The sequence below is a fragment of the Myiozetetes cayanensis genome, unplaced genomic scaffold, assembly GCF_022539395.1.
Source record: "Myiozetetes cayanensis isolate MyiCay16 unplaced genomic scaffold, myiCay2020 scf6-25, whole genome shotgun sequence".
NCBI lineage: Eukaryota > Metazoa > Chordata > Aves > Passeriformes > Tyrannidae > Myiozetetes > Myiozetetes cayanensis.
Window position 1 is genome coordinate 16,152,328 of NW_026087853.1, and position 25,883 is coordinate 16,178,210.

Below are 25,883 nucleotides of genomic sequence, written 5' to 3' on the forward strand. Positions count from 1 at the left end.
ATTTGCCTATCATCTCTGTAAATTTTCAAAAGGTGTTAAGTTCCTAATTCTTCCTCTAAATTAAACACAACAACTGGAAGAGCAAACAGAAAATTATAGGTGGGAATTTTTAAATAAATATTCAGCTAAGAATTCTGAACTTATTTGTATATTAATTTACAAGTTTACTATTGTGACTTTTTAATAAATGAAGGATGATGAAGTATACCATTAAAAATAGACAATACTTGTAATTTAAAAGCTATGGAATTTTTAAGGAAATAAATATCAAGTATGCAAAGATAAGTGGAAAATCTAGTAACATGCACAAAAAGTCTTTCAAGGATAGATTTATCTTTCATTGATTAAAACCCTAGACAAGGAAAGTATTAGGGATCTTACAATACTTCTGAAAAGTATCTTCTAGGATTCCATGTAGAAACCTATCAGTTAGCCTGGAATAAATAAAAATTAGATAAGAAATGTGAGACACCTAAGGAATATATTCCAAAGTTGAACTTCATACTCATCTCTCAGATCTGAAGTTGTGTCTGAGTCTTCCAAGAGCACAGTGTGTTTCCCTCTGGGGTGTTGCACCAGAACTCTGTTGTGGTTTCAGGCTGTTTGAAAGAACACAGAGCTCTCTCCTGGATTCTGTGCCTATCAACCCACCTATGTGAATGAAATTTATAAGCTCTGCTGTGTCCATACAGGTTTTGAATCAGGGCTGGCTTAGATCACATCCTTCATGTGGCTGCAAAGGACTGGTGAACATGTTAGGCTGCCAAGGTTCAAGGATATTGTATATTGGATATTTTTCAGCGATACTGGATAATATATGCTAGTTAATTAAAGAATATTTTAAAAAAACTAAAAGCAAGAAATTTGTATTCCCTTAATGGGAATGTCACTAGTAAAAGATATGCAAAATGCTTTCTTTCCTAGCAGAAAGCAGAACTCACACAAGGTACAACAAGCAAAGCACCTCAGCAGGTTGGAGTTCTGCATATGACTGTGCACTGAGATTTCTAAACAGTCCTTATTGTCTAGCCTAAGCCATGTAGCAATACTGATTCTTTCTTTTACACAATATTTTTCCTTCTTTCACCTCAAAAGTGGTGACACTAAAATAAAGGACAGGTATACTGTGTCATTAGAAGGCAGATATGCTGAACAAATCTTATAATCTCCTGAGATTCCAGTATGTCCTCAGGCATTACACTGGGTAACTGGAAGTCATTTTGCAAAGGTAAATAAAATGGCCTGAGCAGCTTAGCATGTGAATGTCTTAAAGCCAAGTAATGTGAAATATTGAAACAGATTTGTCAATAAAGAAAAAGTTTCTTTGGATTCTTCTGTATGTCTAGGGGTGAAACTGACTCCAGGAATGTAATTGTGTGATGATGCAGAAAACTCGTAGTTGTAACTGACTTGCACAAAAGAACAGTGAACCACGGCTTGAAGATAATGTCAGGGGGTTAACACTGTGTTTAATGTCTTCATGTGGATGATCTCAGAACTGACATTCCCCTGGCTGGCACAGTCCATTTCTGCATTGCACCAAATGCTGCATTTGGCTTTACAACTGTGAGTTCAGACTGATGTGGCAACCTCCATGAGTCCTGGCTGCTGTGCTGTGTGCAGTCAGCACCTGGCTATCACTAGGGGAACTATTCATAATTAATGTTATTTGACTACCTGAAAGCCTTTAGATGAACACAGACCATACTCTCTAGAGTGACTGTTTTGATTCACCTCTGTGCTTTGGAGAATATGGAAAAATACAAAAAGGGAGACTTTAGAAATAACTTGTATTATTTTACTGTGGGGATGGCTTTCAATTTTTTATAAGAAAAGGAAAGGAATATCACGGTCCTTACAAAACTAATGATAGAAAAATTTATACCTTTGCCTAAATTTGAAAGGTTTCTTCTTTGGAATACCTTTGAGGAAGATGTTCAGCACTGTATGAGAAAGCTGCTGAAATTTAGTGGTGATGAGACATCCTTTCCATCTTTATGTCCAATAACCCATTGCGTGTATTAGCACTGGTAGCACAACTGTGAATTGCTGAGTCTGTTCACTTCCAATTGGAAGTTCATTCATAGACTTCAGAGGTAATACAGTGATGAAAGCAGTGCAAATCCCTAGGAAGATTCAAAGTATTTTAAGTTTGTATTTGTCTCTTGAGTTTTGGTTCAGGTCTGTCTAATACTAACACAATGACGGGTAACTTTTTCTTAACAGTACCAAGTATTTCACAGTGCAGTTCAAGGTCTCCTGAAGTGGAAGTTCTTAACTGCACATTTTTAAAGCCCATTTTCACAACTGAACATATTTGTTGCAGTGAAGCAAGTGCACTATTTAATGCCTTATGTGATCTACAGCTTGGAAAATAGTGAATACTGGATTAAGAAAATTACGAAACTCTGTGTTCTATATCAACACTTTTGTGTTGGAGAGAACCAAAACCTAGAATATGCTAAAAGACAATAAAACTTCAGATGCTTTAAGTACATTTAGCTGTATTGTACCTCTTAGATCAACTAGCAGAAGATAACAGGACTCAGGTGACTGGACATAGAGTTGAAAAGAAAAATAACATTGGTAGGTACATTTGCTAACATACTAAAAACCTTTCTTTTGTTCTTATATGTCATAAAAGAAGCTTATTAGTAACTGGGGTCGAAATCAACTCACCTTACCTTTGCAATAATGCACAGTGCATTATAATGACGAGGCTATGCCTCCCGAGACTTGAGATGTTATCTATCATTAAGGGAGGCAGGAAAACTATCATGGTGTTTTGGCAAAGCAATTCCTGTGGACCTGATAAAGGTATTCATATTCTGTTTCTATGTATCCTGTGCACTGTGTATGAGTGAAAACTCCCATAAGCTTCCCTGCTTTCATAATGAGCCCAGCAAAATGATGCAAGATAAGAGTGGTTTGCTACTGTAAGAAGTGACTTATGTTATCGGTAGGCAGCTTTCTTTTTCCTTGTCTGCCAGGGTTTAATTTAGGAGTGTGAGTGATAATAAGATATATATAAAAAGTATTACCCACCTGGGAACTAAGTCACATTATCAATGTCCACTAATGACAACAGCAACTCATTAGAGCTAGACTGTAAGCTGAAATGAAGCAGAGCTGGAAATAAGCTAGTCAGGCTTTACTGGCTAATTATATTAGTAAGAGTTCGTATTTTGGATAGGCACTTTTGATTAGTGTTCTGAACTAGTTTTGCCCTGAAGGTAAGCAAGAAAGGGAACATCCTGTAAAGATGTTTCAGTTTGCAGCTGCTTGCTTGGTTCTCTAATGTCGTAAGCCAGCTTCTCTTTTAAGGATGTTTCCATGTAAAATGAAAAGAACTTTCATGTGCTAGAAGAAAGCTCTAAATAGAGCAGGGGGAAAAAAAAGTGCTTTGAATTAATGATGGGGAAGAGCTGCCTGTTGCTGGAGACAGGAAAAGGCTATTTGAACCGTGAAAAAAACAGTGGTAAATACCTGATTATTGAACCTTCTGCTGTGCTTCTGAAGGTTGTCTTGTCCCAGCTTCTCTTCTTCCCGTTGCCTTTATTTTACCTTATTCCTCCTAAAAGGATATGAATAAAAAGATATATCTCTTGGATCCTGTCCTACTTGGTGCAGGCACCCTAGTTTTTAACTTCAGTCCAGAGCTACTCCAGTTGTAGAGGAGACCGACTGAACCTAGGATGCTGCACAAGTCTGCAGCTGTCCTATACCTATGCTGCTTCCAAAACTTAGCTGAGAAGTTTGCAGGGAGCTAAACCCTTTTGACTTAGATCTCTGTTTATATTGCTTGTTGAATGCTGTAGGTCTGCCCTCAAACACAGTGCATGCATGACAATCAAATCACTGTAAGTGTAGGTAGATCACTTTGGCTGATTGTCACTTAAAGACCTTTATGGGATAGGCAAAAGTATTTAAGGAATGGGCTTTGAAAGCTTATTACTTTTGATTATGCCTGAACAAAAATTACTGGCCTTTGTCCTTCAAAAATGCTGTTGGGGAAAAGTGAATAAATGGGAATTTATAATAAGAAGTCTTTAATCACTGTTTGAGGGGTGGTGAGAATAACTAGAGAGGTAGGGTGTATAGAGAAAAGTTATTAAGGAATGAGTTATTAAAAGCTTCTTGCTAATGAGAAGCATCTTAATAATCCTAATAGAGAAACATCTGAGCATGAAAGGCAATTGAAACAACTTTTTGTATGCTTGACAGGAATATGCTTGGAAAAGAATTGTGGAAGGAGATAATCATAATTGGATTAGCATGATCTGTGGAGAGGAATTAAGAGAAAAAATAAAAAGATGGCAAGAATCATCTTTTCTTATTAAATTCCTATCCTTGATTAAGCATAGAGTAGGTACATCCTTTGAGTGGCTCAGCGCTCAAGAAGGCTATTATACTTGTCCTTGGAAAAGATTTGCCTTCGTGCTTGGGATCTTACTAGAGGAATTATGGAAACATGAACAAATGAACCAGACCTTTCTTCCCAGGGAAGGTTTCTGTCCCCTCATCAGCTGCACTAGCTCTGAACTATCTTGTTGCCTATGGACATAACTCTAGACTTTTTCTTGATATATCCATCTTATTTAGTGATCTAAATAATATGTAAGATTGTGTCTAATATATTAGTGAAAGCTGGCATGTACTCACACACCAAGGAAGATCACATTTGTGGGTATCTGGGCACAGTGAGGACCACCTACACCCCAGGTGACAGGGAGCTGGCAGCTGTGGACCCCACCACTGCCAGCCAGGGAGGATGGCTGGCTGTGAGCAGTCAGGGACATCCCCAAGTCCAGACTATGAGATGCCTCCCCTGGGATGGGGACAGGCTGAGGCTGGGCCAGGACACCAGCCTGCAGATCAGGCCCCAACTCAACAGAGCCTGTGGCTGGGCAGGGCAGATCTGCAGCAAGCTGGAGTCCAACATTTGTATGTTGCTGTGGGCCAGGGACAGCGAAATCCTAGTAGTTTTTGTTTGGTGTAAGAGGATTATCATTGTTTAAATATCCGTTGAGAGGAAATACTATTGTGTCCTTTTGTTGTGGGGGACAACTCTTGTTGATAACACCTATCTGTGATACAGATTAGCATTCACTGTACCTTTCTCTGGGCTTTGAGTCCTATATATTAACAACTAAGCAGCCCAATATGGGGCCATTCCTCATGTAAAAGTATTTAAATATTTCTGCCTGAATATCAGTAAGTGGAATTGATAAAGCCTGTTCCACATTGATATGGAATTGGATTGCATTCTCTTTGGGAATACAGGAGTCAATTGTCCCAGTATCACCACAAATGCTGGGCTTTTGCTGGCAGATTTGCCTTCAGTCCCATGCAGACCATGTCTTTTTGGTTACAGAAGAACTGTAGTGTGCTGATACCAAAGGGGCCAAGAGTAAAATACACATCTGTACAATGACAGGGAATCAAACTGAAAATTGTGATCAGAAATACATGTTTTTAAAAACAAGTAACATTGAGTACTTGCATTTACTTTGGTAGTTTTTCATTTCCTACACTCCTACCTGTCTGGTGGCTTTAGCATACACTCAGTGCTTGAACAGCAAGGAAAACATTTTCATCCCTTTGAGGTATTTCAAGTTATTGCCTTCCCTGAATGGGTGGCATTTCAGAAGAAGAATTACCCTAGGTTGGTAGTTATTCATTAAAGAAGATTGCTCTTTCAATTAATAAAATATACTGAAAAAATATTGTGTACTTGTGTACTGTGCTTGTAGCTCCTCTTGAGAAGGAAGAAGTGATCAGGAGAGGAGTAAGTGTGAAACAGCTTTGGATACTTTGATGACCTGTTACTTTCAATGATACTTCAGTTATAAAAATAGCTGAAACTACTAGTTTAAAATGTCTTAAATATGTGAGGTTTGTCAACAGAGTGGTTAGCACTCTGGAAATAGTTTTTTCCCTTTCTCCAAGATAACTTGAGGATGCAGCTCTTCAGGTCATTGCTGCAAAGCCTATCTGAAATTTCACAGATTGGAAACTGCTGTAAAATTTCATGGGAGAGTCTTGCTAGTGGCAGTGTCACTAGCTTGTTTGAGTTTTGTGTCAATTTTCATCCCGTAGGATACTTCTGTGTAGGTGGACTTGTGGTGGTAGTAGTAAGGCATCCTTTACTAGTCAATGACCTGAAACTGTTAAAGTGCTGTTAACTCTAGACTGATCTTGTCTTGTTGTTTTCTTTCTGTCCTCCATCGCTCTATGCAAAATGCTATGTATTAAAATACAGCATTGGAATAGTTGGATATTTATAAATCAATGATGTCAGTCAAACTTTAAAGAAAAAATGAATTTGTTCAGGATGAAAGGGGAGCCTGAGAATCTCAAAGCTATCTAAGGCAACGGGACACTCCTTCACTTCAGGGGTTAGTGTTTGGCCCTAATAGACTTGCTAAACTGCATAAACTCAAATGCAATTGAAGTGTAATTAGCTTGCTGACATTCACTCACTGAAAGGGAAGGCAAGCAGCATTCCTTGGCAGAAGAAACATGCCAGGGTAGCTGACAGTGTGTCATGGCCTATTTAAACAGGCAACCTGTCTGTTATGCTGATTTATGCTCTTCTGCATAAACCAACAAATGATCTCTGCTTTAACACCACCTGCAATATGTCAGCAACTGGTACAGAAGCCCTTTCGAAGGGTTTGGTGCTAAACACTTCCTTTCTCTATATCCTTGTTTCTTGAGGTATGGACAGGTGCCTGAGGAACCCTGGCTTTCTGCCCATGTGAAATGCAACCAGTCCAGCCTGGAGCTTGCTTGTGCTGTAGTTTCACAATCAGGTTAGCCTGGCATGTAACCACTCTGCTTTTAAAAAAGGCTGCCCCATACTGGTCTCTTCAGATATAGCTGTCTCTGTTCTTGCCCATGTGCCTCTTCTCCCACTCCTTTCTCTTTTTGTGGAGTAGTGTGAGTAATAGCTAAAAACTAGAAGTAGATTAGCTGAAACTAGCCCAAGCTGAAAAAATCAGTAGAGGAATATTTATGAGCATGAAATCAGTTGAAAATACGGGCAAAAAATGAGTGAGAAAAAGTGCAAAATGGAAGGGGAAGAAAAGAAAAAAAAGTGGTAAATAAGCCATCTGAGGGAAGAGGCTAATGAAAAGTGAATCATAAAGGCTAAGGAGAGAAGTGGTGTTAGATGGATGTCAGTGCTAACCCCTCAAGAGAATGTGAGGTTATAGAGAAGATCAGGAGAGAAAACATAGACACAAACAGGTGAGAAGTGAGACAATGGTAAAACAGAATGGTTACCCTTGTTTTGCACATGGACTGTATAGAAAAAAGAGAAATATAAAATCACAGTGACAATTTATAGATCATAAGTCAGAGTGAAAAGAGAAGTGGTTAAAAAAAAGGAAAAAGTAAAAACAAACCTGTATTGATAGGTGGGAATTCTGTGTGGACAAAGAGAGAATGTAAGAGGCAGCATTTTGCTTCTCCTGTTGAGCCCAGCAAGAAGTTCACTGAAACTACCAAGGCTAAAGACTGGTGGAGCAAATACTAGAGTGAGAGAAGAGGAAAAGATCTGGCAATAGTGCAAGTAGCGTGATAACAGCCACATGGTGTGAGGTTGGAGCAGAATGGGAGAAGGGCAAAGAGCTGGAAATGTTAAGAGGCAGAAGGAGAGAAACTTGGTTCCTTTGCAGTGGTTTTGTGGAAATTAAACTTAGTTGGGAACATTCGTGAAGGATAAAGGCAGTAATTTTAGCTGTAGTTCTGGAGTAAGGTCTGAATTTCTCTATGATGGACAGTAACTTGCATGAGATCTACAAGCAACTAGGGAATATGTGCCAAAGGGCATCTCAGAGGGGAACTTGGAGCAATTCAGATGAATATGTCAGATGCTGATGAGAGATTTATTTCTGTGCTTTGGAGACTGATGTGTTTAGTTCTATCTTCCTTTAGACTGTGAAACTATAATGAAAAGTAAATGCGAATGTCCCCATGATAAAATATGGTGCATTTTTAGAAATTCCCAAGCAAACATTCAGCAGGCTGGTATTTCTGCCTGGTTTGATTCAGTGCTATATGAGACATGGGACAGTGACAGCATAGATGCTTCAAGTTCTGTTCAGCATACTGTTCATTCAAGCACTGGCCGGGAGTCTCTGTGTCATGCTGTATTTGTGGACATGTGATCCTGTCCAGTGTGGCAACTGGGAAGTTTGAGCTGATAACAAAGTTGTTTCATGATATCTCCATAGCTATCTTATTTGTTCATTTCAAATGGGATATTATATATATATATATATCTGTATCTATCTCCCCAACATTTTTTCTCTAGTTAGCATGAAACATAAATTAATCAATTATTAATTGTCTGGGAATTAAAATCCTTGGACTGACTAGCTTCAGTTGACTTCACAAACGTTATTTGTATTTACCACCCTTCTAGTTGCTTCTAACATCAGCTGTTCCCATTGGGGAATTTTTCCTTTGGCAGTACTTGTGTCAAGAATGGTATTTATGAATCAATTTGTGGTGTCAGTCCTCTATTTCTCAACTGCTTTGTATCTTTTGTCATTTGTTTATGCATTGTATCTTTCTTCCACCTTAATGTCTATTCAGTCATATATTCAACTTTTGTGTACAGAAGATGCTACTATACTTGGACCACGTATTAACAAGTTTAAACCTAAACTGTTTCCATGGTCCTAGAAATTTCCCTTTGTAGCCTATACCAACTTGCACAGGATACAGTGAGGCATGCATAAGGCTGATTTGTTGTCTCTTTGCAGCATGCTGTTGATGCTGATAATGCAGGAGTCAGTCCTGTAGGACCTTCCTCTAACACCAGCAGTCATTGGGACCTCGGAGGTGCCTTTTTCTTTGCTGGAACAGTCATCACAACTATAGGTATGTTTATTTTTTAAAATACATAATCACACTGAGACCTGGATAATGAAATAAATTTGAGGAAGGTAGACCACAAAGAAATAAAGTAGCTGAACCATATTCCTCTCAGTTTGCAGAAGGCATGCCTCTGCTATGTGCCAAGGGCATTGGGTCTCCAGGGAAGTGTCAGAAACAGTTAACACAATTATGATAGAACAGCAATGTTAAACTGAAAGCAGGTAATAATGATGCAGGCTTTATAACCCTGTTCTTGATGTCGATGCAGACAGTCTCAGTTTTTACTAAAAAGATCAAGAGGCAGTACCCAGTGAAATAACTATTATATGGTTGTTAGGAATTTGAATTTTTATATTATAGATGAATTTGCCCATAAGGGTAACTTTCTTCCTAAGTACATCAGCTAATTTTGGCCTATGCTCTGAAGTTTAATATCAGCATTCTTCTCATACCCTACTCCCTGTAACTGGAAATATATTCCCGTAAGTATTACATCCTTTTAAAAATCCTTACTCGCTTTCATATTAATAATTTGAAGGAATTCCACCAATTATAAGTTGTGTAAAAAAATCCACCTTTTTTTCATTTCCAGAATTCATGGCCTTGACCTATTAATGCACTTTTCTATTTTAAATGAAGGGGTATACTGAACTGCTCTATTCACTCTTCTTGAACTGCTAATTTCACTAAGATAATTCATGCCCTTATCATCTGTCTCCCCATGCATTGTGTCCCATGTAATAAGTCTCTTGGTCTCTGATTGTTAGCCTTAGGTTTTTATTCTCTCCTCTGTAAGCCACTTCCTCTCTTGAAGAGTGTTCAACCAGCTGGGATTTCAGAGGATAGTCTGAAGGAAGAAGAAAATAAACCAATAACACTGATGATAAAGTTAGTCCCCTAATAATTATACAGTAGTTTTACAATTTTAAGCTTGATCTCAGTGCTGTCATAGCAAGAGATCTGATTATTTGGAAACAATGGCAAATTGTTAGTCTTTATTTGCCTTGCCTTCGAGTATTATTCTGCTTTAAACAGTGGATAAAGTGATTCTGCATTAAAGCTGTGATGCACACACTTGTGACTGTACAGACAAATAACCTGACAATCACATAACCCTTCACTGAAGTGTGGGAATCTGACTGAATTCTGCAGGTTTTTTATGCAGGTAATACAACAAAACAAATCCTGTGTCAAGGAAAAGGTTTGCTGTGGTGATCATCTCAAACTGGCTTCTGTGCCTTTGGCTCTGCCTTTTCTTTGTTGTCAGAGTGAGGAGGAAAGAGCGATTGTATAGAGCCTCCCTGTGTTCCTCCATACATTAAGCTACATTGCCATGTATTTTTAATGGTAGCATAAAACCAGTGGGTGTCAAGAAAGGAAACATTTCTGATTCAAACGTAAGAAAACCCTTTCTTAATATTTGTTTACTCAAAAGACCCAAGTGACAAGCTTTTAAATTACTCATTAAAATAAATGCCACTATGTAGGCATAGTTTATTTAGGTATATTCACTGACATCTGCTATTTAAATAACATATTGAAAAGACCTTGGATTTTTGCCCATATTTGTTTTAAACTCTCATGAATGAGACTTCTATAGGCTGCATAAAGTCTGTGTATTTTTTCAGGACATGAAAATGACTTTAGTTTATCCACCAGAGAGGCCTGTTAGGGCTCCTCCTAGGCAGAAATTCAGCAGACTAGCTGGTCAACTGCAGTCCAGTGACCTGGGGAGCCTGGATTTTTTTTTTACTATTAGGAGAGATCTGGGATCATGGAAAGGACAGTAGATTATGGGACACACAGTGGTGTGTGTCAGCATAGTTCTTTCATCCATGACAGAGAGATATATCCAGTGACAGTGTCACCAACCTAACAGGATGAGGACCAGACACCCTCTTAGATCTCCACTTCTCTGGATGCTTTATTTTATCAGTGATTTGTGATTGTGTGATAATTTTTAATATTCTAGTACTTATGTATAGTTAGGATCCAAATATCTATAACATTTCAATAAAGATACCTGATCTTAAATAAAAAGTTGCAAATATTACTGTCACAATTCTTGGTTTTTTTGTCTGAAACATTTTAACAGATATACTATGGCTACTGGAGTCATAATGCTCTACTGAATAAAGAGTTCAAGGGCAGATTTGCATAGTGTGGGTACAGTTTGGAGGCTGCAGTGTAATGGTCAGTATGATGAGGGGCTTAGGAAATTATGAGCTAACCACTGAAAATGATTCTTTCCAGGTGAATCACACTCCCATCAGGAAACCATTGGCACAAGCCAAGAGGAGCAGCAGCATGCAGGCACTAGGCCAGCATGGAGAGATTTTTGTGCCATGATGTCAAGCTAGATTAATTAATCAAATAACAATTTTAGATAGTCTGAATCTATAGAAAATGTGGGTAACTGAGGCTAAAAAGAATGGAATAACAGGGAGTAGCTGGCCTGGGAAGTGACATGATGCCATGGAAAATCTATAAATAGGAATTACAGATATGCTTGCAGGAAGAGCAGTTTTTAAATCCTGTTAGGTTTTTTCTAAAAAGCTGTGTATAAGTTATGAGAGTCTGACAATTGTTTTTCTCCTCAGGGTATGGGAAGATGGCCCCAAGCACTGTTGGAGGCAAGGTTTTCTGCATCTTGTATGCCATCTTTGGGATTCCACTGTTTGGCTTCTTGCTGGCTGGGATTGGAGACCAACTTGGAACCATCTTTGGGAAGGGTATTGCAAGGGTGGAAAAAGTTTTCAGAGTAAGTTCACTGTCAGTTTTTTGCTGGTGTTGTATAGCTTTTAATTCTATTGCTATTACCTGCAGCCCTTTTTACATGTTGGGCACCATGAAATATTTACATGTCTAATTGAGACTATGGTTAATGCCCTTAAGGACCTCCTTAAGGAGAGAAACAGACTTCTCTAGATGGTGATGCAGGGGTTATAGATCTTGCTCTGAATTTCCTTACTGAGGATATCTCTGGGTAATGTATCTCCTAAGCTATGTTCTTTACAAGGAATGGTTGTAAAACAACCTTCAAAACACCACAGATTACTTTGGACACATATGTCCATTCACTGAAAACAGAGAAGGTAGTGGCAGTGTAACTTCTGGAGGAACAGGAATGCGGAGTAGGTCCTGACTAATAAAGCCTAAAAGACTTGGAAAGTAGGGTTACTGCTGTGAATGTGAACTTGGGAGGAGAGATGGATGAGTGATATGTCTTCACTGCAAGGAGGCAGATGTGATGGAGTACAGCTGCAGCTCCATGACAAACAACTGCTATAATGCCAGTGACTGAAATCGTCTTTCTGGTATTTACCTCCTTGCCTACCCTAAATTTTTGTATAGACGTTCTCATATGCAATTTCCCTTTACGTTGCCAGTACCCTCTGCTTTTGAGTCTGTATCATTGTAAGCAGTTTATTCACAAGCAGTGCCACAGACCCGGCAAATGCTGTTTTGCTGATTTGCCAGTGGTTCGCTTCAAGGATTCTTCTTTGAGGTGGAACATACAGAAGTGACCTGCATGATGCTTCCCTTGGAGGTGACATAACAGAAGATAAGTCTTTCCAGGGACTGAGTGGATGAGAAGCTGTCCAAGCTGGTTAGTTTAATAGGCATCTATTTCTAAAACATTCCCACAGATGAGAGCAAATTACTTGTAACTGTCTTTGAAAGGAAGTAATTAAGTATTAGACTGGAGTATGAGCAATTTCCATTTTGATTAAATGACTGTGGAGTGTCCCAGACCAGCCATCAGTAGTTTCTCTCAGACTAAATGTGGAAAAAGGTGACTAGTGATTATGGGTGAGTAAGCATCTACATGCCTGTCTGGGGAGCACTTGGAAAGGGCCTGTATTTTCATTAAATGAAAATAAGGTTATTGAAAAGTGCCTCAGTTCTGCAAAAACAGAAGTAGCAAGATCCCTAGTTTCTGTTTTACCTACCTTTTTATTATACTTACTTCACTTCAATGGAATTTCTGAACCTTCCAACCTGCTTCTGCCCAAGAAAAACAAGAATCTTGAAGTCATGATATGAATTGAGAGTCAGAAAATCTTTGATTAATTTGCTGCTGAGTGACTTTCTTAGTGATATGGAAAGACCTTTAAAGTGTCATCATGATAGTTTATGATTAATCAGAGAATCACAGAATGGTTGGGGTTGGAAGGGATCTTATCTAGTCCAACCTCTCTGCTAAAGCATAATACACACTCAAAGTATTTTAAGATTTACAGATGAATGCTGATACTAATATTTCATGCAAAATATAGCCCTTTGGCAAATAATGTGAGTTCTCTTGGTATTCCAAGTACTCCGTCCTTTTCTTGAGTTGCTTGTTGTTTATAGCCATCTAAACTATTAGTTTTTCTCCTTGGTACTTTGTCAGCTTCCAAAGGAGTTTAGAGATCTGTGGTCTTCTTGCTTAGCCAAGATGCATGTTTATTCCTTTGATTTTGATTCTCATAAATCCATTACATCTATACTTTTGTGATTTGGTGGACAGGGTTATACATAATTTCCTTCATTATTCTTAGTAATGAGTTTCAGCTATTTGAAATATTCCTGATAAAGTTTACAATATGCATGCATCTTAAGAACTAAATACCAATAGCTTCACTTTAAATTTTTATTTACATAACATTTGACGTATGAAGAATATAATAATCATTATCATTTTAGTAATTATATAATTTATTTTCACATTGTGTTTACATTGTTAGGCTTCATAAATATTTGGATCTGATCAGATGAACCCACAAGTGGAGTAACAGTTCTTGATTTAATTCTGAGCACTAACAAAATTTAATTCAATATGTAACTCCTGTATCTTACTTTGTAATTTTCTCCTTAGTGCATTCAAATTCAGCATGTTTGTGGGTATAGAACAACCTTCTACAACCTTTAAAGAAGGAACATAAAAATTAAGAGAATAGTTAGGAAGAAACTAAAAGGAACAGACATAGGTTAAAAAGACACTAAAAGCATAATATAATGTTGTGTGGTGTGCCTGACAAATCTTCTGGAGCTAGCTCAGTGGTCACTACCTATGTATCAATGATTAAGTGATATCACCAACTGAATTTCCAAAAAGCTTGTGACAAGTTTCTCATAAAAGGCATGTTGTTTTGAAAAGCAATTAACAGAAATGGAAATAAGTGCTAGGTCTGCCCCATGGGCCTTGTCGTGGAGTCTCTAAGATGGAATTCACTAGCTGCCTGTATTATTTTTCCTCAAGGACAATTTGGGACAGTCCAGTTTCTTGTAGAAAGACTGGGAAGAAACTGCATGGTACACTGCATCAAGCTTCCATGTTCATATGCCTCAGCACTTTGCTTCTGTGTGTATCCCACTGCCTCTGTTTATCCCATTCACTCTTAGTGCGTGGCTAGTGTCAGGGCAACCAAGAGTTCCTGATATCCTTGAACCTTTGTCATTGTCTGTAGAGGTGGATGGGATTTGAAGGCAACTATCTTTCATTGTGGTTAGAATATTTTTGAAGCTAGGTAAGAGGCAGTGTGCAGACACTGGTAGAGGAAGATTTCTCTGTTGGCTCAGCAGTCTTTTCACCCAAAGCATTTCCTTAACAAGTCTCTTGCACTATCCAACATGAGCATGGAGCCCATGCCACACAAGGGACAGCTTGCCTCTGGCATCTCCCACCATAGTTGGAAAGATGAAAGGAGGATTTCTCCCAGAGGAGTTGTGCTAGAGCACTTCTGCTGCCTCTGACACGACCTGTGCAGGGCCCCACCAAACCTACCTTAATTAGCCGCACAAATGAGGGCCTTAGAATCCACATTTAGCTGTTGCACTGATCAGCCCACGCATTATGTTAGAATTTTAAGAACAATTTAACTCCACAAAGTTAGAAAGAGACCTGCTCTTATCAAAAACATGCTACCCTCACAGTATTGGCAGAAGATTTCAGCAGGAGAGCTGGACACATGCCACCACTCATCTTGAATTTCAAAATGTTGCCACTAATTTCAGTGTGAAACTAACCGGGAGAATAACTATTCATTTGTGACTAGGTGCTTTGTGAAAACTGGAACTTTTCATGTACCATTTTAGGAAAAGGAAGCACTGGCAGAGTGATGCTGCCTGGGATAAGAGGAGGTATCCCAAACACCATGCACTGACTAGTCTGTGCCATCTGTCCTACTGGATTAATTATGTTTGGTACAAGTAAATAAATATCAACATGGTCAGAAATGTAAACCAAAGCTTCCCCCACACAAGCCCGATCTTCTCAGCTACTGATTGTTCCTGTATGACCCATCTTCAATAATCTGGGGCAGATCCTGGCTCCTACTCTGTTCTTCTTACATGCATACAAGTCTGATTCCCTAGAAAATGGGTGTGTACAGGGCCACAAGATTCACTATATATACTGATCACAAGCATTCAATTTCTAGGTCCAGTGATGAATCAGTTCTCCCAGCACATCTGGGAAAAGCAAGTACACACTCAAAATCTAATTAAAAAGGTGGTAATTCTTGTAAGTAGTTTTTCACCTGGTGAAGCTTTCCAGACACAACAGAAATGAAATATGCATTTCAAGGTGACATAAAACCATAAAAGTAGCATTTTTATCTTACATATATGAGGAATCTTATGAACAGTCTGTGAATGTGTCTATATCAAACAGTACAACGAGCTCCATTCTTTAGGCTTGCTCTGTACACACAGAGACTGCAACCATCTAAAGATAGAAAGGAAAACACTCCATAGACAGAGCACACTGTTACAGAACACAGCAGCTGTCATTATCATGAGTTAAATATAGGCTAAATTCAGATAGTCTTTATTCAGACTTTGAATGAGTGTTAGATTCTCACCAGAAGTGGATGAGATTAGCATAACCTGAACGATCTTCCCTCATCTTGCAGATACAGGCACTCAGCCTGGGTACAGTGTGCTTCTGAGAGCACTGCAGGATTTTATGGCTTCTGAGGTAAAGCCACTGTGAACACAGTTCCTGGATTTGGTTACTGCTTTCACTCCTGGTTTACAGCAGGATGCTGAGGATGGGTCTGGCAGCACAGCTGGTAGAGTGTGAATTGCAATACAGGGGTGTGAAAGAGCAGCCAGAGACAGGGATGGTAGCAAGGCTGCACCACTGAAAATACACTACTTTGTGAAGAAAGGCAATGCCTCTGTAAGCAACTCAGGCTTCACTGAAACAGGGACTTGTCAGAACAGAGACATCTGCTAACCTGTCTTTCAAGGTTCAGTTTAGGAACATGTTTTCATAGAATCATAGAATCATAGAATTAACTGGGTTGGAAGAGACGTCTGAGATCATCAAGTCCAACCCTTGATCCAACCCCACTGTGATTACTAGATCATGGCACTCAGTGCCACATCCAACCTCATCTTAAATACCTCCAGGGATGGAGAATCCACCACCTCTCTGGGCAGCCCATTCCAATGCCTGATCACTCTCTCTGTAAAGAACTTCTTCCGAATATCCAACCTAAACCTCCCCTGGCAGAGCTTAAGCCCGTGCCCTCTTGTCCTGTTGTTGATTGCCTGGGAGAAGAGACTGACCCCCACCTGGCTATAACCTCCTCTCAGGTAGTTGTAGAGAGTGATGAAGTCACCCCTGAGCCTCCTCTTCTCCAGACTAAACACCCCCAGCTCCCTCAGCCTTTCCTCATAGGACTTGTGCTCAAGTCCCTTCATCAGCCTGGTTGCTCTTCTCTGGACCCACTCCAGCACCTCAATGTCTTTCCTGAACTGAGGGGTCCAGAACTGAACACAAGGTGTGGCCTCACTGGTGCTGAGTACAGGGGGAGGATCACTTCCCTGCTCCTGCTGGCCACACTGTTCTTGATGCAGGCCAAGATGCCGTTGGCCTTCTTGGCCACCTGGGCACACTGCTGGCTCATGTTCAGCTTCCTGTCGATCAGCACCCCCAGATCCCTTTCCCTACTCTCCAGCCACTCTGTCCCCAGCCTGTAGCACTGCAGGGGTTGTTGTGGCCATAAGTGCAGGACCCGGCACTTGGCCTTGTTGAACTTCATCCCGTTGGAATCAGCCCAACTTTTCAGCCTACCCACGTCCCTCTGCAGAGCCCTCCTGCCTTCCAGCAGGTCAACACTCCCTCCCAACTTGGTGTTGTCTGCAAATTTGCTAATGATGGACTCAATCCCCTCATCTAGGTTTAGATTGGATATTAGGAAAAATGTATTCTCTGAAAGGGTTGTCAAGCAATGGAGTGAGCTGCTCAGGGAAGTGGTGTAATCACCATCCCTAGAGGTATTAAAAAGACATGTGGATATGCTATTCAGGGACATGGTTTAGGAGTGGAATTGGCAGTGCCGGGTTAATGGTTGGACTTGATGAACTTATAGATCTTTTCCAACCTAAATGATTCTGTGATTACATGGAATTGGGAATTTTCCCTCATAATTCCTAGAATTCCCTTTAACCAGCAGAAGCAATATTTCTCATGAACTTAGATATCTGCAGGAGAACTTCAAGGAAGAAATGATGCAAAGGCTTTCCTCACACACAAGATGACCTTGTTACAGAAGGACCAGAGGTGATGTAGCCTTGGAGAGAATGATTATGCAGAGCATGGAGTATGCTGACTTGAAGTATTTTTCATTTGGTTCCTGTGATTCTGTACCTGTCTCACAAGTTAGGAATTTGGTCTTTGAAGCTACTTCTGTTTTGCTCAGGGAAAAAAGTAATCTGTCTGGTGAGAGCTTGTACAGATAGAAAGAAGTGGTTTACAGCACTGATTTACAAAACCAGAACAAATGCATGTAAACAATCTCAGCTCATGATCTGTTCTTTTGCCTGTAACACCTTAAAGGTCCATCTGAGAGTCATACTTTCCTGAGCAAGGTTAAAAAAGTGGTGCTTGTAGGTCAACAAAGGATTAGTTTAGGTATGTAGATACTTACGTGGTGTCTGTTTTAAGTAGGTATGCACCTGAATGTGCATTTCAAATTTTAGCCTCCTGAAATTTGGGAGTAAATTAAAATAAAATATGCTCCCAGATCTGAATTTTGCAGTTACTTAACATTAGGTTTATGGATACACACATAGCCAAACACTAACAGAAGAGATCTACTGCCAATGTGTTTTTCTTCATAATCCCAATAAAGCATATTTGGCTAAAAATTAACTTTACAACATAAGAATAATAAAAAATGTAGTTACACTCTAGTGCTTGCTACCAATACATCCATAGTGCCTCACCAATATGATGAGTATTTTAATTTCATTTTCAGTTCTTCTGTTTTAAACTTGAAGACATGCATTTGTAAATTATGATAAAAGTGAAATTAAGGAATGCAGGCACTGTAAGAGTCCACAAATTGCAGCAACTGCTGTAGGCTCTATACAAAGAGCATGGCAGAAAGAGCAGATTGGAAGAGCAAAATGCAGCAGCTAGCGTGGTGGGCAAGGACGCACCATGCTCTGCAAATGCTCTGCCTCTGTTTATTTCAACTTGTCTTCCTCATCAAACTTTATTTAGACCAAAAGGAACCATCTTTAAAAACACAGTCAGTGCTGAGATGTTGGACTCTTTGGGATCATTTGTCTCTTGCAGTTTAAGGCTGACTGACAGGCTCTCCTCAGGAAAACAGATTTTGGGACAATGACTTTTGAAGCATATGGAGATTTAAACAGTGTATCTCCCACCACACTGGAGATACTGTGTGTGAACCAGTTTTGATGGGTGCACTCCTCCCTCCATCCTCTTGATAAGGAGTTTCAGCGATGCAGAAACAATAGGCTGTGGTGAGGAAGAATGTTTCAATCCTTTCAAAAAGTATTGCCTGACAACTGTTTAAGTCAAAATGCATGAACACGCTCGAAATCCAGGGCTTCATTGTCAAGATGTGTGCTCCAGCTTGGAAAACTCTGATTGCATTTTCCTCTGGTTTGTCAGTAACATGCCTGTTACAAACAGAACTGCTAATCTCTCTCTGTACTCTACAAATGTATTCCTTTCTCTGCTCCTTCCCACCTGGGCTCCTTCAATGCTCTCTTTTACAAATGTAATTCTAATTGCTTTTCCTGGATGCAAAGCAATCCAGACACAGAGCCATCTGGACACTTCACTGGAGTGTATCTAACAACGGCAGAAGTGTGACTGAAGGCTCTTAAGAAGTTAAACTGACGTATGAAAAGCAGTCATGGTAATTTTACAATGCCTGTGTCTGAAATACTTTTCTCCTTGAGATACTGCAGGCCATATCTTTATGTTTCTAATCTGTGTTTTAATTATGGTGATGGAAAGAAAGCAGAAGTTTTGGTTTAGTTTTTGATCATCACCTGCTTTAGTAATTCTCATGCTCCACTGCCAGTAAAACATCCAAGTGAAAAATAAGCCTTCTGGGTGAACAAAACAACTGATGATACAGGTTGTGACTTCTTTATGTGTGGTGACTACTCATCAACCAGAGCCAAATTTGTCTCCGAATTCTTTATTTGGTTCAGCCACTGTCTTGAATATGTTGATTTTACTCTTCAGATGTCTTACCCCCTCCATCATATTTGGGTTTTAAGAAAGTATCTCTTTCTGCACAGACCTAAGATAGTATGCTATACTAAAAAATTAATTAAAAAATCCCAGCTTTTGACATTTTATGCCCTCTAACTTGGTATTTAATTCAGTAAGTGATGCTTACAGCTACTCTACACTTCAAGGGAAGAAACTTAAGTGTAGAAGACTTTTTGTTGACTTATATGGTCTTTCATGGTGAGTATATTATGTCTAAAGTTTACATGAGCTAGTAGTGTAACACATCCTTCTTTAATTCTTCAAGTTAATAACGTCTTGAAAATTGGCATATAATTTAAGGGTTAATAATAACTTGAACAGGTAAATTCAGATCTTGACATCTTTGAAAGATCTTTTAAATGTTTTGGTTTTATCTACAATGTCTGAGGGTTTGCAAGAAGTATAGCATCAGCCTGAGGCAACTTCAAAGAGAGGATCATGAAAGGTCTTGAAATGAGTTTACCTATAAAGAGAGCCCCAGGAGGTCCTGAGCTTGGTGGTAGTTGAAAGGGCAATAGAAAGAGAATTAAGTAGCTCTGAGATGGGAGAACATGTCAACCCCAGGAAGAGATAATTGCTCTAATTTGAGAATCAAACCAGTCTCTAAAAACTTGATAGTATAAACAGGGAAGGAAAGACTATTCTAAACACAAGCTTTTAATCTAGTTTAAATCCAGAGTATAGTGTTTGGAAATATCAAGCCAGCCCAAGTGCACCAAAACTGAAACCCAAGCTGCACTGAAGTCCATCGCCCAAAGTAATTCTCACTGGCATTACTGTATCACCTCTTCCTCTTTTCATTTTTTCTTCTTCATTATTTAAAACTATTAGAGGCTCAAACCTTCACTAATTCTTCCTACTAGAGTCATACTTTTCTCACTGAGCTGCAGTGTTCATAACACTTTGCAGCTCTTAGAAACAGAATATTACACAGAAAATGGTCAAGAATCCATGATTAATACAAAGGCTTTATCACTGTTCAGGTATATGCCTGTATTGCAGTAAATTGTAAGAGTTCATTTTCATTTTGGGATGCAATTTTCATTGTATTGCTTTCTGATTGTGGATAGACAGCAGCTACTATAGTATATAAACACAAGATGCTCTGTTATCTTTGATTTTTTTCTTCATCTACTTTAGTCCTTTTTTTCTTTATAGGGTACCTAATATTTTAGGACCTGTTTGACTGTTTACACAGAAATAATGAATAAACCAAAGACAGGTGTAGCAGGCGATTAGCAGTTAAAAAATTAGGAGCAAAGTAAGAGAGTATATGGCAATTGACACTAGGAAAAAGGGTTTTCAAACCCTTTTATGGGTGATGGATTGATCTGTAGATGATGATTTAATTTATCATCTTTAAGAGCATAAAAACAATAGAATAATGAGGAATTAAGTTTTCAGGAAGGAGTTTTCTTCCACTGTTTAACGTACTCAGGCTAATTTTTCATGTGCATCAGGGATAATCTGTGGAATATGATCTCTGTCCTTTTGCTAACTATTGCTCCTTTTTATTTATTTGTTTATTTATAATATCTGTTTATTTTCTGGGTTTTTTTTTGTGGTGAACAAAGATGAGTACTATTTTTTCTCTATATCAAAGGTCAATCTTTGTCACTTCTCAGTTTGAAACCAAGTTAGTATTCAGAATGATTTCAGTATAAGCAGTGGTAAGGAGTTGCATTTCCATGCAGAGCCTGAGTCCCAGTTTTCTAATTAGCGAAATGAGTTCAGTGGTGTTTATGTTTTGAAATGTTCAGGAACACTATTCTAAAAAGTGGAACTATACCTGCCTGCCTCCTGCTAAAATTAGTATTAGTCACATAACTTTTAGTTTCAGTGAAATGCACTAGAAATAAACCATGCAAGTCTGAAGCAATTCTTTCTTATGAAACACCAGACAAACAGGAGATGAAAGCATGATTGAGGGTTTACTGAGCAGCTAGGGTTTCTTATATGCTCTGTATGAAGCTTAGCAAATAATATACTCCAGTGGAAGTTGCTGATTAATGCCAAAGAATATGTGAACTTTCCAAGCACCAACCTCAAAGTTAAATTCTCTTCTAAGCTTTGGTAGTGAATAACTTCCTTTTCTTGTTGCCTAAAGTTATGGTCATATTGCTATGGAAATATGAAGTACCAAATCACGTGTGCCTGGATTTTGATGAAAGTGTTACCATCTCTGCAAGATTGTTTAAGTTTGCAATGTAGGGAATAAAGGAAAAGCAAGACAGAAATGCAACTGCAAGACAAAAATCGGTGATTGTTGATCTCCCCTAGAGCAATTCTAGTTAATGTTCAGAATATCCTTCAGAACTCCTGTGGACAGCCCTGGGCAAAGCGTCAGAGACTGAGCATGAGGCAAGTGATAGATCTTGAAAGGCAGTAGATAACAATTACTTCACAAGGGTACTTATATATGGTGCCTCATCCTAGGTAGGAGGACTGTACTACCTTTTCATTTAAGAGATGCTGCTTTGGTGTTATGAGCATGTGGCATGGAGGTGGTAAATTTAAGTGTTATGTTGCCTTACATATTCAACCTTCACCTTTTAGGATTCTCAAGCTATTTTATGAACCACCAAACTACCCTAATGTAATTGACATATTTGTATTTTCCCTTGGCACGTAAGTGTGTCATTGTGACAATAAGAATTGTTTTGAGCCATGTGAGTATTTGATGACCCTTCATGCTACCTTTTGAAGGTGCTCCCTGCCCTCCTTTTACCTTTGCAGGTAAGCAGTGGCAGGGAGGAGCAGGGGGAGAGCTGTGATGGACACTTCAGGGGTGAGACATTTTCCACTATTTCCATGTTTTTGCCCAGTGGGAGCTGTTCTGCCTTCCTCCTCTTACCTTCCTTCCACTCTTCTGGGATCTGTATCCCACCTACAGTAAAACTCACTCCCCATGGGCTAGTAACCTGAGAGAATGCTCTTTGATTACTTGGCTAGTTACAAATAGTGTTCTTCTCAAACTTGCAATGTTTGTATTGTTAATAGGTGTAAGAAATATCATGGTAAGCGCAAAATATGCTTTGTAGGCTTTTGCAAGAATTTCTTGCAGAGAGTGATGTGTGCAGTTGTACCTATCTTCGAAGGGCAAGGGAAGGCTGCTGAGCCAGTCATTCCAAGCTAAGCAGAAACTGAAAGCTGCAGTCTAGAAACAGATACTAGAAATCTACTTCTTATATCAGATACTTGTATCTGATACTTGAAGATCTACTTCCTGTTTTAAAAAGGCACTGTTTAACCTTTCAGTATCTAGTCCAAAAAAGTATCCACTCCAGCTGATGTTACGTTCCTAATCACTAAGGAAATGTTCTACAGTATGAAGGAATCTGAATTTATTCCACTACAAAGGAAGAAAGGAAAACAAAACCCAAACAAAACAAAAAATGAAAGCCCAAACAGAGCTAAAAAAATGGATGTTGAATTTCTCCACTCTGCAAAGAGGAATTTTTTCTAACATGAGGTTCAGTTTTCTTTTACTTGCTAGTATAGATAACTAGGTTATAGATGTTATAGATGTTATAGATAACTAGGTCTCTCATTGATCAAGGTACACTAATTTTCTTTCTGTCTCAGTACATTTCTTAATTAGATGCCCAACATATACTCATGAATATAGCTTTCCTGATATGTTGACTTTTCTTTGCACAATCATAACTACATTTTATTTCTTTGAATTTCACTTATGAACAAGATGGAAGCATTTTGATCAACACTGATCAAAATCAGGGGCACGAGGAATGGCAAGGTAAAATCCATTCAGGTGCAGGGAGGTGATGTGGAACAATTATTTTTAACCCATTCTTGCACTCCCTGGGAGCAGGGAATATAGGTATAACTCACAAGGGAGTTGAAGGAGGGAAGGAAGGAACAGCACATTACAAATTCAGCCTCTGGAAAATTGCTTAAGTCTATGCCATGAATCTCTGTTGTCTTTTGTCTGCTCCAATGTCTGTGAAAAGCATATATTTACATGGATTCCTCTTATTCAACGATTTAATTTGTTTTCCTTGAACTGAATACAGCTCAGCCATAACAGGGGTTTGGTATCATTGTTGTTATTTTTTATTTCTCTGGTAGCAAAATAAGCAGCATGCAGAAATTAGCTGGTGCATATCAGAAAGCCCTTTGTGCTTTATAGAGAGAAGAAGAAGACTGGAAACTGGTTGTATCAGTCCTAGAAAATTTCTGAGCCAGTGTGTCTGTATTTTCATGGCATTGTGCTTGCTCACATTATGACTGCAGCAAGATCCATGTCTAGAGATTTACAGAAATGACATTAGAGATACCTGCTGCTCTGTGAGAAGCTTACTACTTACTTACTACTATTCCATCTGGGTCTAGACAACACCTTGCAGAAGTGTGGTTTATGGGGAAAAATAGCAGTGTAAAAAAAATAAAAATCCTTCTTTACTCTGACCTGTGCCCTGCATGAGTTCAGGACTGTCTCTACCAAGCTTAGTAACAAATGTGAGTGCTTACAGCTTTTTATATCTGTGTCCCCTACTGGCTACAGTTAAGAAACAGGATGGATTCTGCACCTTTTTGTGCAGCAATAGCAGCATTCTTTATAAAACATGAGAACTAAAATAACACTGAGGTACCAAGAGAGCTGTTTAGAGCATAGGGGAAGCCATCTCCAGTGGAATGGTTGAAACCACTGTTCATAGCTCCTGGAGGTGTCTGAAATGTCATCTGTATTTTAAAATGTATTATAATTCTACTGCTGTGCTTTCAAAGGGTGTTGTATTCTTCACTGATGTGAGTGAAAGGTGAGTAGGCCCTGGCTGACAGCAAGCACCCACACAGCCACTCACTCACTCTCCTACCCTCAGTGGGATGGGGAGAACATGGGAAGAACAATAGTGAGAAAACTCGTGGGTCAAAATAATGACAGAGAAATCACTCGCCAAGTACTGTTGTAGGCAAAACAAACTTGACTTGTGGAATTTAACTTAGTTTATTGACAATTAGCATAAATATTTAATTACAGAGTTGAGTATTTGGAAATTAAAAAGCTCACATAAATTCAAAGTACCATTTCTCCCAATTTTTCAGGCTTAGCTTCACTCCAGGCTCACTTTACTCCAGAGTCCTCTCCTCCTCCCATGTTGTAGCTGTGGGTCATGCTCAGTCCCTCCAGCGCAGCAGCGAGTGGCACAGGGGCTGGGGTGAGGATATAGTGGTGTCCTTTTCCTCTGGTCCTTCACTCTTCCTCCTGCGCTGCCATGGAGCAGCTCCCACTCCCCTGACCTTGCTGTTCCCTCATTCTCTCCTCTATTCCTTCATCCTCTGCCTGTCCAGCATTTCTGCCCTTGCTTAGATACACTTTCCTGGAGGTGCCACCATCTCACCTGAATGGCTCAGCAGTGCTCTGTGGTGGGTGGAACCAGCAGTGTTCAGAGAAGGGACAACAACAAAAGATTGTTATATTATTCTTAGACTTTATCTCCAAGTCAGCGATATTTAAAATACATTTAGTTTCAGTCTCACTGTGAATATGAAGGACCTAGGATGAAATCCACAGTGATTGGTATAGGCAGCAAGGAGCTTGATGTTACCATACCGCTGATCACCAGGAGCTCTGTGAGCCTGATGCTGTGCAGTCTTTCCTGTTGAGCCTGTTGAGAAGGGCAGCACACCTTACTGAGGCACGTGCCAGGCTCTGGACCAGGACTGGCTTGCATTTGGCTGAGCTGAAAGACAAGCAGTGTGAGCCTGTGACTATCTGCACCATCTCCACTAGCTCAGCAAACATTTTGACTAAGGACATATCTAACATTTTTGAACCAATATATGTGATATTCTGGTTCATGGTTTGAGTACTAAGGCTGTGTTTCCTATTGTTAAAACAGTTTGATCTGAAGAAGGCGATTTAGAAGACAAGCTGTTTAAGTAGTGCATGAGCAGAGACAATCTGTTCCACGAATAATTGGCAGCATGGGAAAGGGCATAAAGTTAAGAGTAGGTGCAAGGAACAAAGGAAATATTAAAGAAATGTGTTTTCTTTGAAATATGTCTGCTCTAAAATGCAGAGCCTTGTGGAGAGATGAGGATAGCATACTCCATGCAGGCACATTATACTGTGTCTAAAAATATGCCATTGGTCATCTAGCCAAAAAGGTAACCAGCTTGCCCAGAGTCTTGGGAATATTTGTCAGGAATTCAGGAAAGAATGGAGAAACCATCTGAGCTCACTGTGAAGCAGCAAATGTTCCAGTGCTATTTTTGGTTAAGTAGTACTGTATATTGGGGGAGTTTCTGTGAGATGAGAGGTGGCACTACAGAATCTTGGAATAAACATGTTTGAAATATGCTGTTCATGGAAATATATATGTTCCACATATTTAGCATTTAGTCTAGTCTGATAAATGACTAGCATCTTTTGATTCCATACTAAATGTCTCCTTTTCCTTTTTCAGAGGAATGTGTATCATCCTTGTGGTCTCAT

The 25,883-nt window shown here is 39.3% G+C and overlaps 1 protein-coding gene across 5 annotated transcripts in view; it reads left to right on the forward strand.

Moving 5' to 3' along the window:
• Window positions 1–25,883, forward strand: part of KCNK10 (potassium two pore domain channel subfamily K member 10) — a 70,140-nt gene that overhangs the window by 29,777 nt on the left and 14,480 nt on the right. For all 5 annotated transcript variants that reach the window (XM_050336529.1, XM_050336527.1, XM_050336526.1 and 2 more), the window contains 2 exons: window positions 8,775–8,892; window positions 11,490–11,650. In XM_050336529.1, the coding sequence (XP_050192486.1) occupies window positions 8,775–8,892; window positions 11,490–11,650 (279 nt within the window). The remainder of the gene's footprint in view (window positions 1–8,774; window positions 8,893–11,489; window positions 11,651–25,883) is intronic.